The sequence below is a fragment of the Apodemus sylvaticus genome, chromosome 5, assembly GCF_947179515.1.
Source record: "Apodemus sylvaticus chromosome 5, mApoSyl1.1, whole genome shotgun sequence".
In the NCBI taxonomy this organism is placed as follows: Eukaryota; Metazoa; Chordata; class Mammalia; order Rodentia; family Muridae; genus Apodemus; species Apodemus sylvaticus.
Genome location: NC_067476.1, coordinates 91351945 through 91372280, shown reverse-complemented (window position 1 = coordinate 91372280; position 20336 = coordinate 91351945). Strand labels below are relative to the sequence as shown.

At 38.0% G+C, this 20336-nt stretch overlaps 2 protein-coding genes across 6 annotated transcripts in view; one reads left to right on the top strand and one right to left on the bottom strand.

Annotated features, from left to right (window-relative positions):
* Kif18a (kinesin family member 18A) overlaps window positions 1–12311 on the bottom strand; it is a 61097-nt gene extending 48786 nt beyond the window's left edge. The window contains exons 1-4 of the mRNA XM_052183146.1: window positions 12221–12311; window positions 4456–4825; window positions 2734–2891; window positions 392–496 (exon numbers count right to left, since the gene is read on the bottom strand). Coding sequence (XP_052039106.1) covers window positions 392–496; window positions 2734–2891; window positions 4456–4780 — 588 coding nt within the window. The 5' untranslated portion in view covers window positions 4781–4825; window positions 12221–12311. The remainder of the gene's footprint in view (window positions 1–391; window positions 497–2733; window positions 2892–4455; window positions 4826–12220) is intronic.
* The window catches only part of Mettl15 (methyltransferase like 15), a 193184-nt gene continuing 184761 nt past the window's right edge, over window positions 11914–20336 (top strand). For 2 of the 5 annotated variants that reach the window (XM_052183148.1, XM_052183147.1), the window contains exons 1-2: window positions 12327–12478; window positions 18623–18909. In XM_052183148.1, the coding sequence (XP_052039108.1) occupies window positions 12334–12478; window positions 18623–18909 (432 nt within the window). In that variant the 5' untranslated portion in view covers window positions 12327–12333. Of the gene's footprint in view, window positions 12168–12326; window positions 12479–14600; window positions 14794–18622; window positions 18910–20336 lie in introns of those variants that run through there. The other 3 variants (XM_052183152.1, XM_052183150.1, XM_052183149.1) reach the window with 3 other exon arrangements.

Here is a 20336-nt window from a genome sequence, read left to right as displayed (position 1 = left end):
TGTATGATTTGTTTAGTACTTGGTGCTATCTACAGTGTAAGAGGTAAAATCTAGCTTCTGCAATAATATACAAATATATTTAACAGAATAATAAATTTTTAGTAAGAGTCAAAGGGAAAAATATCCCTTAATTGTTTCATAAAAACATTGTAACGTGAATATTCAATAAGAGGCAGTAGGATGAGGCCCTCCCTAGCTGTTTCTATTTTGCTAGCATCATTGTGGCCCTGGACCGTCACACAAAGCTTTAGATCCTTTGGAATTTACTTTATTCTTAAATTTCATTAACTTATTTCTTTTTTTAGAACACAGCAGAGTCAAACTAATAGTTGGTAGAAATGGGACTGTAGACTTGCTCACCAATAGAAAGAAGAGAAATGCATAAACATACTTGGTGTAGAGTAAGACCGTGAACAACCACTCCTTTTTGGGCATCTTCCCGGACAGCAAGTGGCCCTGAGTTTGTCAAGAGGTCACGAATCTGTTCATTATATACCTGAAAAAGAAAAAGAAAGAAAGAAGGAAAGCTAACCACATTAACAGTGCTGTCAAAAATAACTGATTATCTCCCACACAAATTGTTGATTGAAGGCTTACAACTGCAGAACAGATTCTGATCACTTAGTTAACAACTGAAAATTTTAGTTGCAATTATATTCTCACCCACTAATTTCTAACTTTGTAACTCTAACAAAGATAAGCTGGCTTTCTTGTTTCGGCAAAATATACCAATTATAGAGACTAAAAGCTATATAAAGCCTAATCAGAAACACGGACTTATGTAATTAATCTTTCAACTCCAGTGTAACAAACAATAGGAACAATCCCTCTCATCTGAATTGTGGAGGGTCTAAGACCTGGAGTATTTGTCCATGGTTACAAAATTAACAGCAGAGTAAATATTGAAGCTTTTACTGTCTACCAGAGGCAGCACAAAAGCACTTTGGCTATCAGGTATTCACAATTTGAGCACACAAAAGAGATCACAAATATGAGTTTGCTGACATACGTCTATAATCCCAACACAGAGAAAGCTGAGGAAGGAAGAACGTGACTTCAAGCCTCGATGTCTCCAGAAGTATTGGAGATGGAACAAAGTACATCAAGAAAGCTTGATGACCTGAGCTGGATCCTGCAGAGCTTTAAATAGGATGTCTTTATCTCAACCTCATCAAGGTTCAGGGAAGTGGGGGCGGAACAACTGTAAGAGCCAGAAGTGGAGGAAACCGCATTTTGTAGATACAAGAGGACAGATGTACATATGACTTCAGAAAGACTATCACATATTGGTAAGATCTATATTAGCTCAAAGCAGATAAAATCTCAGCATTTAGTTGAGCAAGTGGACACAAAGGCTCACCATACACAAGAAGCTACCCACAAATGATAGCTGTAGGAAAGGAAAATCAGGTTCCTTCAATAGAGTGATACTGGGTATCTATTGACTACTCTCTAGACCAGGTCTATGCTCAGAATCATTCATACTCCACATTTTTAGTGACTCTTTTCATTTTAAAAAGAAAAAGAAAATGAAGATTGTAGGCAGGGAGAGTAGAGAAACTGAGAGGAGTTATGGGATATGAAATAAAAAGTACATGGCATGAAAAACCTAATAATAATAATAATAATAATAATAATAATAATAATAATAAAAATCCAGATGCATTGGTGTGCATGTGTCATGTCAGCACCTCTAAGGGGAGACAGGAAGGATGCTTTCAGGAGTATGCAGTGCAGAAAAAATAAGAAAGATTCTGGTTTAACAAGGACTGAAGATAGAACCAACATCCTGAAGCATGTCTTCGGACCTCCACTCCAATGCCTGCACTTACCCACACATAAAAAGTAAAGAAGAATCAGCAAACCCTGCAACTTCCAGCATAATAAAATTTATAAAAGTTACCACTGAAAATAATGGGACTAACCACCTAAATAACTGACTTGATATGAAGCATTAAGTATTCAGTACTACTTCTGTGGTCTGTCTCCCAGCATTTAAACCATGTTTAAAGGAGACAAAACAAACTGAGGATTTTATAGCAATGTCATAAAATATAAAGAAAACAGAAACTGCTCATTAAAGGAGACCAAAAGCATGCAAGTGAATGTCATTCATGATATGCAATGCTTTCAGAAAAAGACATTAATAATATAATTAGCAAAATTACATTAAGGTTCATAGATTAGACAGTGATGATCACTGTTAATTTTCTGGTTTTGATAAACATTTAGTGATTGTTAAAAATTACATGGTTCAACAAAATTTTAACTTAAATAGTTCTGAGGAATAAATGCACATACAACAGAGACAGTGAATAGCAGATGCAAAATGTTTACACATACAGCATCTTAAGGAAGACTATCTGGAAATTATATATACTATTTTTGCAATGTCTCTAGAACTTGTAATTAGATTAATATAAGAGTGAGGTGTATGAAAAATAGGCATGAATATTTTTTGTTTGTTTGTTTTTTGAGACAGGGTTTCTCTGTATAGGCCTGGCTGTCCTGGAACTCACTCTGTAGACCAGGCTGGCCCTGAACTCAGAAATCCACCTGCCTCTGCCTCCCAAGTGTTGGGATTAAAGGTGTGCACCACCACTGCCCAGCCCGAATATGAATATTAATGATTGAAAATATTCACAAGAAGATTCCCGTATAAAATAATTTTAAGAGACACTTGTAATTGAGTTTTCTAAGACATTGTTTAATGTTAAACAGAGTCCAACTTACCTCCAGATAAGAAACTGCAGTACTACACTCTTTCTCTTCTTTAATCTCATCCATGCATTTGAAAAGGTCCAGCATTGTTAGGTACATGACCCCAGGTTCAGCAGCTGATCCTAGCATTGTGTGAGTCTTCCCAGATCCAGTGGCACCATATGCAAATACTGATTTTTAATAAAAAGTTTGAGATTAACGCTTATAACATTGTATTAGTAAATCCACTCTAGTGGTTAGTTCTAAGTAGATATCCTAAACAGTAACTAACTTCAAATATGAACGATATCACCCACTCCTACTTAGAACTAATGTTATTTTGTGCCTCCCACATAATCACAAGGAGAAACATCAACCCCCTTATGTGCTATCAGAAAATGATATCCATACATATCACTCCAGCACTGTTTCAGCTAAGGCAGGCAGTGTATCCTATGCTTTAGAAAATAACATATAGCAAAACAGACATGCTTGTTGAGCTGAATGGATTTCACAAAGGTGGTTTATAAAATTATTCCTTGAATGTTGTTTCTGGCAAATTATTTATTTCCACAATTCTATCCAGTACACATACATGTGTCATACATTTCTTCAAATTAAGAAATCTAGTTACATGTGCAAACACTTAATACCATGTTCAGCAATTAGATTCTCATATATTAGTAACTGATAACATAGTTTTTCAAAGGAATTAAGCTGGTGTTTTACTTTAGCTTATGAAAGCCTTAAGATAGCTAAATATATAAAGCCAGAGAGAAGTCAAAGAAACAGTATAACAGGGACCCTTTTTTATCTTTTAAGCCAAAGGGAGGAAAAATTTTTAGGGAGTTTTATGAAAGAAAGAACATCTGGATATTAGTGAGAATTAGCAGTTCCGATCAATAAACATCATTTTTTTTTGCTTGATCAAGAATCAAGTGGGTGGCCAGGTGGTGGCGGCGCATACCTTTAATCCCAGTACTTGGGAGGCAGAGGCAGGCAGATTTTTGAGTTCGAGGCCAGCCTGGTCTACAAAGTGAGTTCCAGGACAACCAGGGCTACACAGAGAAACCCTGTCTTGAAAAAACCAAAACCCAGAAACAAACAAACAAACAAACAAACAAACAAACAAAAAATCAAGTGGGTGACAAAAGTTGAGTAAGACAGTCTTAGTGAAACAGTCAGGAATATGCTGTAGAAAATGCCATTAAAATGGGCATAAAAACAAGTAGCCAGTATGCTATTACTATAACCACTGAATTAACAGATCTTTTTAGAAAGAGTAATAACTAAAGCTTCTTTAAGGTATAAGGAATGCTTCATGATCTGACGATTGACTTAAACAGTACAAAATTCTCAGGCTTCGTGTAGTCTTAACATTTTATACTAAGGAAAGTGTTCAGAAATTGCAGGCTGTTCAGGATCAACAATGACCATACTCGTCAGTACAAACAGTGAGAAATCTGGCGTCAATTTTAAGAAGCACATGGCTTACTGAAACTGAAAAGTATTTGTAGGGTAATGGCAATGCCCTGGGAAGATAAAAGTTCCATAAAAGATAAGCCATAGATGGTGACAACTTTCAAAGAAAGACTATACTCCAATCCAATCTGCTGAAATTTCAAAACTGTTGGAATGTATATACCATGAATTGGATTATATTTACATATGCAATATCTACAACAAAGTATATATCCCTCCAAAAACAAAACTGAAGCTAGATGGAAAAATTAGATTTCAAACTGAAACAATTACCTGTGCAATTGTATCCATTAAGAAAACTATGAAGGATTGGCTTGGTTGTGTGTTCAAAAACTTCCATTTGAGTTGAGGTTTCATCAAAAACAGCATCAAATACAAACTTAAGATCTTTATTTTGTTTTTTAGTAATATCAAAATTTGCAGTTTTCATTTTGTGAAAAAAACTGATTTCTTCTTGTTTCGGATCAAAAACGAGTATGTGTTTATCCACGACATGTACCACTTTGTGGAACTGAACTGCCTTTTCTTTTGTGTTCTCAGGACGTACACGGACAACTACTTTCATGTGGTGACATAAGTCTTTCTCAGTGCCAGACATTCTTAGTTACCTCAATTCCTGTTACATGAATACCTGGGTAATTCTCTGAAATTAAAAAGGAAAAAGTCACATTAGTTTTACTTAAAACTGACATGTAATTTTCATTTAAAAGATAATTTTCATGTTTCATTCATCTAGCAAATGTATTACTGGGAGAAATGTATATACACGCAGACTTAAAAACTTAAAGTACTCCAAAGATGGTACACACGTACACAAAACCATGGTAAGAAAGAAAGTGTTGAAATATTAACCAAGCTTAAACCCAAATACTAAAGCTGTTCATGATCGGATTTTCACAAGGCTCTAAGCTTTTTGGTTGGATCATAAGAAATGAGCAGGAAAGAATATTTCTTCTTCGTTTTTTTAAAATATTTTTATTTTCTATATTCTTTGTTTACATTCCAAATGATTTCCCCTTTCCCGGATCCCCCCTCCCCATATGTCCCATAAACCTTCTTCTCTCCATCCATTCTCCAATCACTTCCCTCCTTTTTTTCTCTGTCCTTATATTCCCCTCCAATGCTAGATCAATCCTTTCCAGGAGCAGGACCCTCTCCATACTTCTTCATGGGAGTCATTTGTTATGCGATTTGTGCCTTGGGTATTCAGAGCTTCTGGGCTAATTAATATCCACTTATCAGCGATTGCATTCCATGTGTATTCTTTTGTGATTGGGTTACCTCACTTAGGATGATATTTTCCAGATCAAACCATTTGCCTAAAAAATTTGTGAATTCGTTGTTTCTAATTGCTGAGCACTATTCCATTGTGCAAATATACCACATTTTCTGTATCCATTCCTCCTTTGAGGGGCATCTGGGTTCTTTCCAGCTTCTGGCTATTATCTCTCAATGACATGCAAATTTAAAGAACATTAGAAAAATGCATAAAGTGTGTCCAAGAAGAAAAGGACTGATAAGACCAAACAGATAACGTTTGAAAAGTTCAACTATCCACAAAACAATCTGGAACCCAGAAGTCTTGACACTTCCACTTCTGCAAAATGCACATGTACAAGCACATATACTTTTATACCTCCATCCCTCAAACATTTAAGTAGGAATTATTTCTCCCTCTCAAAGCATTACTTAGTTGTCCATATTTGTGTAGGGCCAAGGTCTTGTGGTCTTTCCCCTGACTACATAAGCATGTCTACTATTGTGTTCTTGTTCATTTCCTGTTAGACAGTCATGATATGAGACATTACTGGTGTGGCTGGCATTGTTAGGAGCGCCAATCTCACAGGAAACTCTTTGATCCTCTGGAGTAATTCTAACACTTAATCTGAGTAAGAAGGATAGCTGAGAGTTCTCGGCAACTCTGGAGAAAAGGTTGGGCATATGGTACTCCCAGAATTTGGAAAGCAGAGGCAGGTAGATCTTGGTGAGTTGGAGGCCAGCATGTGAGGCATAACAAGTTTCAGGCAACTAGAGCTATATAAACCCTGTTTGGAAGAAAAAAAGAAAAAGAAAAAGGAAAACCAAAGAAAACAAGACATCCCTGTACAGAGCGTGTGCTGAGACATTTAGTGTGATGTCACATCTCCACCATTGGCTTCCAGTCTATGAGCTGCTGGTGGGAGGTCCAGTCCTTGCCATCCCTGTCTCCAGTTAGCATACCCTTTATTCGTAGTGTGCCAGAGTATTCCGGCAAGAGACTGGGTTTGTGTAGGGCCCATGAGTTCAAGATGCTTGCCTCTGGTAACCTGTCAAGGGTAGTGGTTGCTCTGTTCTTGCTGACACCATTCAAGTTATAGGATCAGCCTGTACTATTGAAAGTAGGCAAAGAAAAACTACTAAACTAAGTCCTTACTAGAGTCCATGCTGAAAGCAGTTCTCAATATTCTCATCACAAAGAAAAAAGTCTCAGAAGGGAAAACAAAATAGTTTGAGGTGAATGGATGGAGGGATCTGGGTGGGAGAGGGGGTAAGTAGGGGAGCTGAAATGGGAATCAGATATGGGGAGAAGGAATCTGGAAGAGGGCTAGGAGTGAGAACAGCAATCCATGGGAGACATCTCTGGGAGTAGCTGGAGATCAGGGATGGGGAGGTTCATGGGAGTCTATGGAGGTGGGTGACCCTAGCTGATATCCTACTGGAGAAAGGGGAATATAAAGACTGAAGTGGCCACCTCCTCTAACCAGTAGAACTTCCATGAAGGGACAGGGACACCAACTCATTCACAAAACCTCAACCCTAAATTTGTCCCACTTATAAGATGCACAAGGATAAAGAAGTAGCAGAGATGGAGGAAACAGCCAACCAATGACTGGACCAACTTGAGTACAACCCATGTAAGAGAGCCAACCCCTGACACTATTAATGATAACTCTGCTATGCTTACAGACAGGAGCCTAGCATAATCATCTCCTGAGAAGCTTCACTCAACAGCTCATGCTTAGCTGTGGGTCTCTACATCTGTTTCCATCAGGAGTGTGGGACTTGTGGAAGAGTTGGGGATAGAATAAAGTGAGCTGGAGGGGTCAAGGACTACACAAGATGACCTACATAGTCAACTAACCTGGGCCCATAGGGGTTCAAAGAGACTGAACCACCACCCAAAGAGCATGCAGGGGCTGAACTTAGGCCCCCTCCACATTTGTAGCGAATGTGCCGCTTGTTCTTCATGTGGGCCCCATAACTATTGGATAGGAGATTGTCTCTGATTCTGTTGCCTGCCATTGGATCCCCTTCCCCTAAATGAACTACCTGGTTAGGCCTCAATGGCAAAGGACATCCTGCTGTGACTGGATATCCCAGGATGGGTAGTGTCCAAGTAGGGGGTGGGTTTCCCCTTCTCTGAGAGGGGGATAATAGGGAGAGGAGTTTTTAAGGATGGGACTGGGAGGGGGATGGTACAGAAAGAGGGGCAGTTAGGATGCAAAGTGAATAAATATATATTTTATGAAAAACATTAAATAAAAAGAAGGGGAAAATACATGTGAGAGGATGGATATATTCCTTAGATCAATTTGCTCAGTTGACAATGGATATGCTAAATGTCATATCGTATTCCACAAACATATTCCATTATTGTCTGTTAGTTAACAACAACAAAAAGCAGGAAATAACACCGAGAAAAGATGTAAAGGTGATAAAGTTACTATGCAAAGATTTTTAGATGCATTCTCATACAAAAAAAAAAAAGGCTAAAGAAAAATGCTAAGATGGCATCTGGTAAGTTCACTTTAATATTTTCAAACATAGGGATTAAATAAAGGAGGCAGAAACTCCAAATAAAACACTTAACTAGAATGGTCTTAGGATGTGTACAGATAAGATACTATGAAATAGCCTGATCTACAAGACAGAAATCATGCCTGATATTGAAAACCTAACCAACTACCCAGGTATCTTGGAGGAGGACCTACAATCACTTTACTAAACGATCATAACCCCTAACTACATTATAACTGTCTTATATTCACAGGTTAAGTGTAGTCTCCCCTCCCCACACCCTGGGATCTCTTTGCCATAAATGACTACCATTACAAAACATTACAAGCAATCAAAGTCAGTCCCAATGGCTACATCTATAGAACTAACACACTGAAGGCCGAGGGATCAGAGGAAGAGGTGTTGGGAAAATTATTAGGGCCAAAGAAACAGGGACTATCCAGTAGACTGTCCTAGGAATATGAGAGGCTAAAACCATAAAGTCTAGCCAACATGACTACCTAAATATCACCTGAACAAAGAATACAGGCCTCACCCCTACGCAAAGAACTCCATGCAAGTTAGGACAAACTGTAGGAGTTGACTTTTCTTTCATGTGGATTCTGAGTATTGAATTTAAGTCTTCAGGTTTGGCATCAAGTGCCTTTACCTGCCGAGGTACCTTGCTACCCATGGATGTGTATTTCAGGTGGCCAGTCCAAAAGTCTGTGAGAGCAATAGGCTTGTGCAAAGTGAAGGCTAGTTCTTGGCATGGTGTATTTAATTTAATCATTTATTTCTTTTATAAGTATTTAGTTTCAAATGCTTGGATGTAATTTTATCTGAAGAACCTAAAGAATGCTCAAGGGAATCTTTGCTTTCTGGTGCCCTACCAAGAAGAATAGGAAATAAGATCAATCTTTCTTAAAATCTCTAACAGGTTGAGACACAAAGTTATATTTGACATTATACTTCTTAAATTCCTTTAAGAGACTGTCAAAATTTCTGCCCAAGTATCACTTGAATCCTTACTGCCTCTTAAAATACCTATAGAAAGTTCCAATTAGCTTTTAACTTTCACCCACATTAAACATTTTAAAAGCTTGGTCCCATCCTTACCTAATTTTATCTTTTTAAACAATGAAAGATGGATCATAATTTTAAAGAAAAATGCATTTTTCCTACTTTCTAAAATCAAGAAAGTGAATAAACCTTCTTCCCTCTATGCTGGAACCTAAGACTTGTGCCCTCCCACAGAACTCCTCTCACTGTCCAGTTTTCTTAATAGAATACCTAGGGCAGACAGAATAATCAAAATGTAAACACCTGGCACTGTAACGCATCTGCAGCTACAGCTGCTGAGTAGGTTGAGGGAGGTCAGACTAAACCCAGGTACTAAAGACCAGCATCTGTAACACTGAGACTGTCAACACAATGAGAATAAAATTTAACATACTTAAGTTTTTGTTTGAGTATTTCATACATGTTTATATTATGTTTTGATCAACTTTTACCTGTAACTTCCTCCCATATCCCCATGTTTGCTCAAAACTTTTCACGTGCTTTCTCAAAACAACCCACCCAGAAGTTTATATATGAATATATACATTAAAATTTATTACATTTTATTTACTGTGTGTGTTTTATGTGTCTGTGGGCATATGCATAAATGTATGTGGGGACAAGGTGTAGGGGTCAATTCTATCATGTGGATCCCACGAATGTACCTTTATCCACTATGGACCATGACACTGGCCATAAATATTTTTCTTTTTTTCTTTTTGGTTTTTCGAGACAGGGTTTCTCTGTGTAGCCCTGGCTGTCCTGGAACTCACTCTGTAGACCAGGCTGGCCTCGAACTCAGAAATCCACCTGCCTCTGTCTCCCAAGTGCTTAGATTAAAGGTGTGCGCCACCACCGCCTGGCCATAAATCTAATTCTTAAAGGCAAAAAACATTTTAAGTGTACTGATGTAAACGTGATGCTTTCTTTTCTAACATGGCTAAGAGTCTGACATCTAGTTGATTGTGTATCAAGTGACTATGTTTAATGTGGTCATTGTTATCTGTGGAATAAGATAAAGATTTTCAAATTCTTTTTGCACAATGCTTTGAGAAGAATAGTATAGTCACTGATCAATTTAGTCATATTCCATCTTAAATGGTATGCTGTTAAAGTAGAAACAAAAGAGCCAATGGTAAGATTTTTTCGTTGGAATAAAATAAGTCTATAGACCACAGTAGACTACTGATTCATTCCTGAAAGAATGTGTATGAAAGAGGACAATGAAGGGGCTCTCGATAGTAATATTCAAACTGATTAGAGCAGATGGTATTTAAGAGCTTCTTTTGCTCCAAAACTGTATGATTAGTTCATATGTTAGGAAATATAAGAAGAAAAAAATGCTGAAATGACAGCAAATAGGATTATTACTTTATACCTTTACAGTTCTCAAATATAATTAACAATTATATTAATCAAAGTATATAAAAATACGTAGAACCTGAAAAGTAATTTACTTATGTATAGGCCCTGAGAAGTTTCTATATAAAAATTACAATTATAAATTTGCCTTAAGAAAAAAATGATACTTAGGTAACATTAAGAATTCTACACATTCTAGATATACAGTTATTATACATATATTATGTAATGACTGGAGCAATATATTAATAGAATGCCAACATGCACTTCCCATCCTGTGAATTTAGTTTGCATGTTTGTATTAGAATCAATTTCCTGACTCCCCACCAAGTAGTAAACACTGCTTACCTCTGTGTTTTCCTGGAAAGCCCAGTGCTTGGCAGAATTTTGTTTAACGAAAGCATGACTGAATTATGAAATGCAATTTATTTTTTTTTTCTGATATCATCTAGTAACCATTCTTAATAAATATGATATAAAGGCTTTCACCAGGTCAATATGGTGATAAGTAGCAACAGTGATGATTATATGAGTTACTCTATGCCAGGAACTATGGCAAACACTTCATATTCATGTCATTCAACCGTTATAATAATCATTAAGATTGGCTTACAAACAGAGACAATTAGAAAGTGGACCCAGGTACAAATCCAAATCTCATGACTACAAAACAGAAAATGTTCCAATACACGTATACAGAACCACAATGACCTAACTACAAACCATTCTAAACTCAAGTAGAAAATTCTGATTTGACACTGTTTAGAACAAGAAACTATCCTCATTTACAGTTTCCATCTGGCTTAAAGCTTTCTGTCAGAGTCACTGATTTAACTGCCTTACAAACATGAGGAAAGAATGACAAGTTGCGTTGGAGGAAATATCAGCTTGACAGTGGGCTATTTTTTTTCTATTTCCTTTCATAACATTAACAGCATAGACACTTTATAGTGTCTATTGATTTGATGTAGAACTATAGTGAGACAAGATGCTCTTTAAAATAAAAAAATCTTAAATATCCGTAAATACTGGTTCAATAATGAGAATACCTCTCAAGGCAAATCATTTTTGTTAACTGAAATAGTTCTTATAATACACTGAATTTAATAGCAAGTACTATTTATCAGCTCTGTGGATGTCACATTCTCTAACATCAAGGGTCAAGAAAACCTTCTAAAACCAAGGTAGGAACTAGACAAAGTGGAATGACATCACCAACCAAATTAGTTCTACTCCAAAAATCCCCATTCATGAGCAACAATTCAATGAGCAACAGCCAGCTTTGGCTTTTTTTTTTGTACTAGCAAAGGGGATGAGCTCCTACAGAAAAAACAAAAACAGGACTAGTGGCTGCTCTTTGGCCTCCAGGCACTTTCTTTCTTTTCTTCCTTTTCTTCCTGGGATCTTCAGCAACACAGGTGGGCAGCCAGGGCCGTCTTGCCTGAGGCTACAACTGGGCTCCAGACTGACCAGAGAACTTTTCGGCACTAAAGCTCCTCCCTGCACAGTAAAGCCCAGAAGTCGCACACTCATGCACAAGCAGGACACTCCGAATTTGGAATCCGGAAGGAACTTCACACTCTAGGAGGCTGGGCTGTAAGAATCCCCCGTTGAAGTCTGAGAAAGGGGCCAGCTTCCTCTCGGGATTCAGAGGCGAAGCCCAGAACCGCGGTGCTGGGAAAGGCTCGCCTTGTCATGCACACTCGGTAGCTCCGGGTCTCTCCAGCCGCACTACCAAGGGGACCCTCGACCCCCACTTCCCTCCGAAAGCTACGTCGTCGGCAGACGCCGGATCCTTCACTCAGGTAACCCTCGAATCAACCCACGCGTCCCCAGAAACAGCCCCCACCTCACTCACCTAGAAGAAGTGACCGCGACAACTTGGCAGAGTCGGCTTCCAGGCGCTCCAAACACAGCGACAAATTCAAACCCAAGCCAGCTTCCCCAGCTAACCATCTCATTGGCTGCCACATGGATGACGTCAGCACGCCGGACGTTTTCCCCGGCGGCTCGCAGTTTGGCGCCAGAGGCTGGGCCTCGTGGGCCGGAGGAGAAACTGCTTTTCTGGGCGTCGCCGTGGCAACGCGCGCGGTCGTTTCCGGGAGCCTTGGCGGAGGTGGGCGGAGCTAGGGCGGCGGTGCAGGTGGGAGGCAGCCACCTGGGATCACAGCCACCTGGGTGGCTAAGGCCACAGACCCTCGGTCTGGGGTGTTATGGGCTTTGGGTGATGTGCTTCTCAGAGTGGGTTAGGCGGACTCTGCCGGCCTGTAAAAGGGCCTGGGTTACTTTGTCCTTCCCCCTTTCAGATTAGTCAGGTTTCCAAGGATCAGGTCTCATGCTTTGGAAGGTATGGTGCCTCCACGTGAATTAATTTCAAGTCCAAGTCTTCTGAATCCAAGTCCCAAGTCGTCTTTTGTCAGGGCTTCCTGGCCTACTCCCGTTACAGCTGATTGAAAATTCTTCTATTTGCAAAAATATTTGCTATTTGCCAGCATTTAACATGTTCCAAGTATTATATTATAAACTGATCACTTAAATACATTGACCTAGGACATTACTGGATCATGTGATTCCTGTTCCAGATTGTATTATTTCTGAATGTATACTTTAGAAAGAAAAATGCATTGGAAACATGGGGAGTATTTTTCCTACGATAACTCATTTAAAATTTGGCAGGGTATTTTATATTTGTAATTTTGGCTAGGAAAGACTTTTATCAGTGAGTTGACATTCTCAGCCCGTCAGAAAAATTTAGTAGTATGATCTGAATTACATTGTTATTGTTTATATGACTCCGTGTAGTAAGCAACTCTTACTTGCAGCTTTTAGGAGCATTTTAGTACCTACTAGATTTCTGCAAAAATAGGATGTTACAGGGCATAGGATGTATGTATGTATGTGTATGTATCTATTGTCAATCTATCTATCTATCTAATCTAATCTATCTATTTGAACAAGGTCTTGCCCAGTAGCTATGGCTGGCCTGGAATTTGCCATGTAGATACAACTGGCCTGGAAATCGTAGAGATCCACCTGTCTCTGCTTCCTACGTGCTGAGAATAAAGTCCTAGCCCATCACACCCAGCAGTGCAGAGTACTGGCATATTGTGCTGAAACCCTATAGATTATGATCACTTCTTCCATCTATTGAAGAAAATCAGGATAGTTGCAAATTATACAGTATGCTTGTTCTATGAGTTTTTCTGAGGCCCTGGAGAGTGCATCAATACAGTGACTACTTATTTCCCATTGTATTATATGTACCAACTAATGTCATAATCATTTGTGTGATGCCGGCATTGGCAGTAAAAATGAGGAGAAGTTAGTTTTATTTTAAATATTCTTTTACTATACAGTGCTTGGCCTTTGGTGCCTCAGGTTATCCCTTTAAACATTTCCTCACTTTATTCTCAAAGCACACTGTAAGATATAAACACATTGTTTTGATTTCATTAGGAGAAAACTGAAGTGTTAGAAAAACCTCCATAGGGAAGTATTTGTCTTGTAAAAGAAACCAAGTCAAAATTCAGCCATTTGTTTTTAAAATACTTTCTAGGTCAAGTGACTACTATATTATATTGTAATCTAGTTTGAAAATATGTTTATTTTGACGTCTTGAAAAATCATATTGGTAAATGAATGAGGAGACATGGACATTTCATCTTTGTTTTGCTTTGACATCCACACTGTATAGGCTTCTTGGCTTTACAAGTATCCCACACCTAATCCGAATACTACCCATTTAATCTCAGGTCTGCATTGTACTTGCTTTATAGCATGGATCCAATTGTGAGATCCGTACTCTTGAGGAGTCACACATTAGGTTTAAACAGGTCTTAACAATACAACCAATACTATTATTGTGCAACTGTCAACTCATGAGTTTGGCAGAAGTAATAACAGGACGAGAGATCCTCATGCTTTTTAACAAAATTAAAGAGTGGGGGCAGGGGACCCGAACTTCCCAAATGTACAGGGCTAAAAAGGTGAAATTTCCACCTTTAGTGGATGTATGGAGCCATTACAAAATTAATGTATTTTTATAGTAGTCAGAAAATTGAAAGTTACATTTAAACTTTGCCAGACATCACAACAATTCTTTAAAAAAAAAAAAATAAAACCTTAAAAGTGAGATCTTAATTGTCCAGGAAACCCTTGACCCACGACAGCCGTTCACAGTAGGAGCTGGGAGCAGCGGAACGAAAGGCTCACAGACCTCAGTTGCTCCGACGGAAGGTCAAGGGCCAATCTGTCCGTTTGTACAAGTTTCCTCCCCTCGGGACTTAAGTGTGTGCAAATTAGGTTCTTCTGCGTTTTAGCTTTGCGGCTGGCCCAACTTTCTTTTTGCCTCAGGTGAGGAGAAGTCCCTAGTTCAGGGTTGGAGACCGGGCTCTTTTGGTGCTGAGATTGTGGGGAGCGAATCCCCTGCCGGTAAGGAAACAAGCCCCTCCCTCAACTCCCTCGGGGTACTTTTCACCCTGGCTTTGGAGATCCCCAACTTTCCCAACCGTCCCTTTGAAGAATGGCCAGGAAAGGCTGGGATCCTTTGACTAACCGATGAATCCCTGTCTTTTACACTTTTCCCCGCCTTACCATCCCTCCCCCCGGGCCCCCAGTTCCTAGGTCGCGTGTCTAGCCTTAAAATTAGATGTGTAATTTTCCTCTCAGGGCTAACTAATAGTAGTTGTTAGCACCCTGAAGGAAGTACTAGTTGTAAGGCTCCACTTTGTATTCCCACAATTGAACATGGGCAATTTTGTGGTTTCCACGACTTCAGGGAACTTTGCCCATGTAGAAAAGTTAAATGACCCACTAACAATGCAATCTGCTTCAGAGGCCAGGTTTACTGACTGGCAGTAAATTGGACAATCTCACAAGATTGCAGAGAGATCTGCTTTCTTTGGTAGGAGACTGGGCTACAAAGAAGGAATTTCCTTTACAGTTCGCACTCAAGAATTTTTATGGCATGATCCCACAAAGGGGGTTACTACAAATAATCTAAGGACTATTAATAATCATATATTTGTAACCCCCTTCTCCAGGTTTACTTGGGTTACAAGGCTTTACCTTGAATATAGTTAAATGAATGCATACAATTTGAGTACAATAAAGAATGAAATGCCAGTGCAAACAATTTGTTGTCCAGTTCTATTGCTTTACCCCCACACTGTTTTGAGATTTTTATTGGCAGCAGTGCTTCCTTAGAAAAATAAAAAAAGTCAAAATCTGCACATGGGGTCGGAGAATAGCTCAGTGGTTAAGTGTGTGTTCTGCTGAGGACCCGAATTCAGTTCTCAGCAGCCACATCATCCTACTTGCCACTGCCTGTAGCTATAGCTCTGGGGACACAGTGCCTTTGCCTATGTGTGTACCTGCATTCATGTGTAGCCCTAAATATAAAAGTCAGTTATTAAAACTGTTTAGATATAGAGTATAGGTTGTTTATTCCAGATTCTATTCTTTTGCCTAAACATTGTGTGCCTTTTGTTGGTGATCTCACAACAGTGTTTCTTTCTTTCTTTCTTTCTTTCTTTCTTTCTTTCTTTCTTTCTTTCTTTCTTTCTTTCTTTCTTTCTTTCTTTCTTTCTTTCTTTCTTTCTTTCTTTTTTTTCCCCCCTCCCTGACACAGGGTTTCTCTGTATAGGCCTGGCTGTCCTGGAACTCACTCTGTTGACCAGTTTGGCCTTGAACTCAGAAATCCGCCTGCCTCTGCCTCCCAAGTGCTGGGATTAAAGGCGTGTGCCACCACCGCCCAACACTATTACTTTCTAAAGAGAAGCAAAGCTCTACCTAGGTATAGCTTCAAGGTATAGGAGACTGTTTCCATTAACAATATAATTCAAAAGATATTATATATACATAGTTTATGTAGCATACCTTTAAATTGCAGGGTTATATTAAATACTTCCATTGGGTTCTGCTTGTAACACTGAAGATAAAGATTTCAGCCTCTTGAATTGTAGTTACAGTTATGGTTCTGATGATGTGGCAAGCTACTTAGTTTCTTCAGTGTGTAATATAGGAATAATTGCATTTAACTCCAAGAATTATGATAATGATCAAATGAGGCACAAAGAATATTGCTTTGATTTGTCAGCACTTAGAGTTGAATAAAAATTGGCTATTAGTTTGAAAACATTTAGATAAATTAAAGAGCACTTGAGATTTGTAATTTATATGGAGAACTAAAAGAGTAATTAACAATTTTTTTAAATTTGTTGATGCTTAAGATCTAGAAATTCCCTTTAGAGTTTTATCTCTAGTTCCTTTGCCACCTCCCTATTTTCACTTTTTCTCATTGTTACATAATTCAGTATATTATTTCTAAGGCAAATTTGATGTATTATTCTTTTTTAGGTTATCAAATTTATTCTTTTTTAATTGGACATTTTTTTATTTACATTTCAAATGTTATCTGCTTTCCTTTAAGGAAACATCTTATTCATGTTCTAGCTATAGAACATATTTTACATATATTTGTATTCCATCCTGTTTTAGTGAATCACATGACTAATTTTCTTGTTGCTTTACAAGACAGCTTTGGCTCTCCTGGGACTGACTTTGTAGACCCTGGTGGCCTTGAACTCACAGAGATCTGCCTGCCTTTGCCTCCCAAGTACTGGGATTTATAGGTATGTGTCACCACTCCTGGATCTAAAATTATTGTCTTTTGCAAAAGGAAAGGTAGACATTTATATGGGGTTTGTTTCTTCAAGCATTTTGAAAATATGCGTTTGTGGGGAGGCAAGTCAGACTGGATTGATAGAAAACTTTATGAAGTCTGAGATGTATTTATTCTTCTGCTTCTTCTTCCTCGCCCCTCCATTCATTCACTTGTTAAGCACTTAGCATTCATTTGATTTTGTGGATATGGAACCATAGAACTTATTCTTAAATAATTCTTCATCCATAAAGACGGAAGAGTAGTGCCAACTGGGTATTTACCAAAGCAGTAGTACATACATTGTTTGAAGCTAACTGGGCAAAACATAGATAGTTTCTTTCTTTCTTTCTTTCTTTTTTTCTGTTAATATGTTTATTTAAGTATCCCTTTCTCCCTCTACATTTAGAAGAATTTCAAAATGTAGAAGAAAATGAGAAAGTTTGAGAAATTCAAAGGCTATATTACCCGTTTGTTTGGTTTTATGCTTCTTACATTCAAAAGTGAGGACCTGGGATATAGCTTAGAGGTAGAGAGTGAACTTAGTGGATTTAAAACCAATGAACAAGCAAAACCACACACACACACACACACACACACACACACACAAAGACAAACCAATCCAAACTGGTAGCTATGAAGTACCCAAGGATAGCAAAGTGCTTTGGCATTGGTTTTAATTGTGGTGTTTGGGAGGCTGAAGCAGATATCAAATTCGAGATTCTCCTGGGTTCCATAGCAAGACTTCTCTCAATTAAACAAGAGATGAAAATGTATCTTAGGGTTTGATTGTATATGTAGTATGGATAAATTGGATTTGATCTTGAGGACTCCAAGGGGGAGGGAGAAATAAATATCCAAACCAGCCCAGCGGAGTGTTCGTTAGGCTGTAATTCACTTCTGTGTGTACTTCAGAGATCAGGAATGTGCTGCGGTAGTCTTGTCAGAGACTGCTTTGGAAATCTGCAAGACTTTCCCAAAGTGATCATAATGCTTTGTCTGTGTGCCCATGTTCATTCCTTTTCAGGGTCAATCTTCTCAGAACTAAATTGAATAAATTAATTTAGTACTGGGAGAACACTAAATAAAACAACATGAAATAAAGGATGAGCTGAACCTAACGGAAAGCCGTCATATTCCCTGTAGTGGTCTAGCTTACCCTTTAGACAAGGTTGGATGACCTTGGGTACTAGGCTCATAGACTCAGCTTACTTTTTAAACTAATATTTTAAATTTTCTGACTGACCTACTCTTTAGAGCTAATTAAGTTTAAAAAATAATTTTCATATTGATGGCTGAAAATGGATGGTTTTAGAAGTCATAAACGTACTCCAAAATTCTATTCATTTAATTAATTAGTTAATTAATTTTTGAAGTCCAGGTTGGCCTCCTTAAACATTCCTCTTGCTTTAGCTTTCCAAGTTCTGAAATTTTAGTTGCAACCACCATGCACAATGAGAAATTAGACTTATGTTTGTGTGTTCACTTAGGTTTCTTGTTTCCTGGAAGGAACTCAGTCAGTTTTACTTGCTTAGATTAGTCTTAAATTTTAAAAGAATTAGAAACCAAAAGTCATTATATTTTAACTTTCTCTTCTAGACTTCTTGATCTACAAAATGCTTCGATATCCGTATTTTTGCAGAACGTATAATAGACTGTTTTCATACTTTGTGGATTCTGGTGCATTTAATTTGGATGTCTGTCCCCACACAATCCACACTACAGCAGCAATGCATGCTGAATATAAAGCTTCAGAAGGGCCAGCTCAGTGTGGTACTCAGAAGGTACATAGATCTGAAGAGAAAGATTCCGAAGCCTTGGCTAAATTGCATATCCCAGTAATGGTGGATGAAGTTGTTCACTGCTTGACACCACAAAAGGGACAGGTGAGTTGATCTCCTAAGATTGTTTTACTTTTTTATCGAATTGCAATTCACCTATCATAAAATTCACCTTTTAAAGGTATATAATTGATGTTCCTTAGTTTGTGCTTACATTCTTTTACTTAATATGTTTTAAAGATTACTCCTGTTGTAGCATGTGCTTTTTCTCTTTTATCTCCCTATATATATGTATGTATGCATGTGTGTGTGTGTGTGTGTGTGTGTGTGTGTATCTTTATGTGTGTATGTTTGCAAGCATGCGTGTGGTTTTCGGCATTAAATCCAGAGTGTTGCACATATTCAGCAGTGCCCTCCCACAGCCCTAACTTATTCTTCTTTGACTGCAGGTTTTTAATGGGTATACTATGTTTTTGTTAGCCATTGGTCTTTGGTTATTAACTATTTTGTGGTTATTGTTGATGTGAACATTAGATTTTGTGTAGATATATGATTTCAATTCTCTTATTTGTATATTCATATAGGTAGACTGCTCTCATGATTGGCAGTATAGAGAATCTGAGAAATTATTTACCTGAGTTGGTTAATTCTACCAAATAACAGGTGTCAAAATAATTTACACTTACTGGGAGGTTAAATATGAAAACTCAATTCCAGAACAGTTTTTGAGAATTTTATTGTCTTTTAGTAGTCATTAAGAGATGAGATGGGCATCTAAATTCATGTTCCTGTTTTTTTTTTAGCTCTATATGTCCAATACCATCTTTATTATTCAGAAACATTAAGAGATTCAAAACCAATTGTGTGTTTGTATCATAAAATATCCAAAGCTTGGTAATTTGTAAAGAAATGAGATTTGTGTGGCTCAGTTTTGGAGGCTGAACATCCAAATAAATTGGCAGTGGATATAGTGGGGACTTCCTTGTCTGTATTACATGGTGGTACATAACTTTATGGGGGTCAAATGGAGAGAGAGAAAGACTGAATTGTGAAATGGGAGCTATACCATGAGGACAGGCCAGTCTTACTCATTTATAGCAAAGTCTCGTGTAAGAAGTATATCATTTCCTTCTGAAAGCAGTGCCCTTAGTGGCCTGAATGTTCCTATTAGGCCAGGCTATGAAACAATAAAGATCTCTCAACATTACTACACCTGAGAATAAGCTCCCAACATATGAACCTTGGGCATTAGATGTCTAGTGATTATTCTCAGTCTCTCTCTCTCTCTCTCTCTCTCCTCTCTCTCTCTCTCTGTGTGCCTGTGTATAGGAGTGTGTAATAATGGCATCATTTTGCAAAAGATGTTTCAAGGCTCTATATATGACTGAAAAGATGGTAATATATAATAAATAACATAATATATAATATACAATGTATAATATATTACATATCAATTAATGTGTATAGTGTTTTATAGCTAATAAATCTTAAAATAGACCTTAGCACCTTAAGCAATCAGTTATATTCTTCCC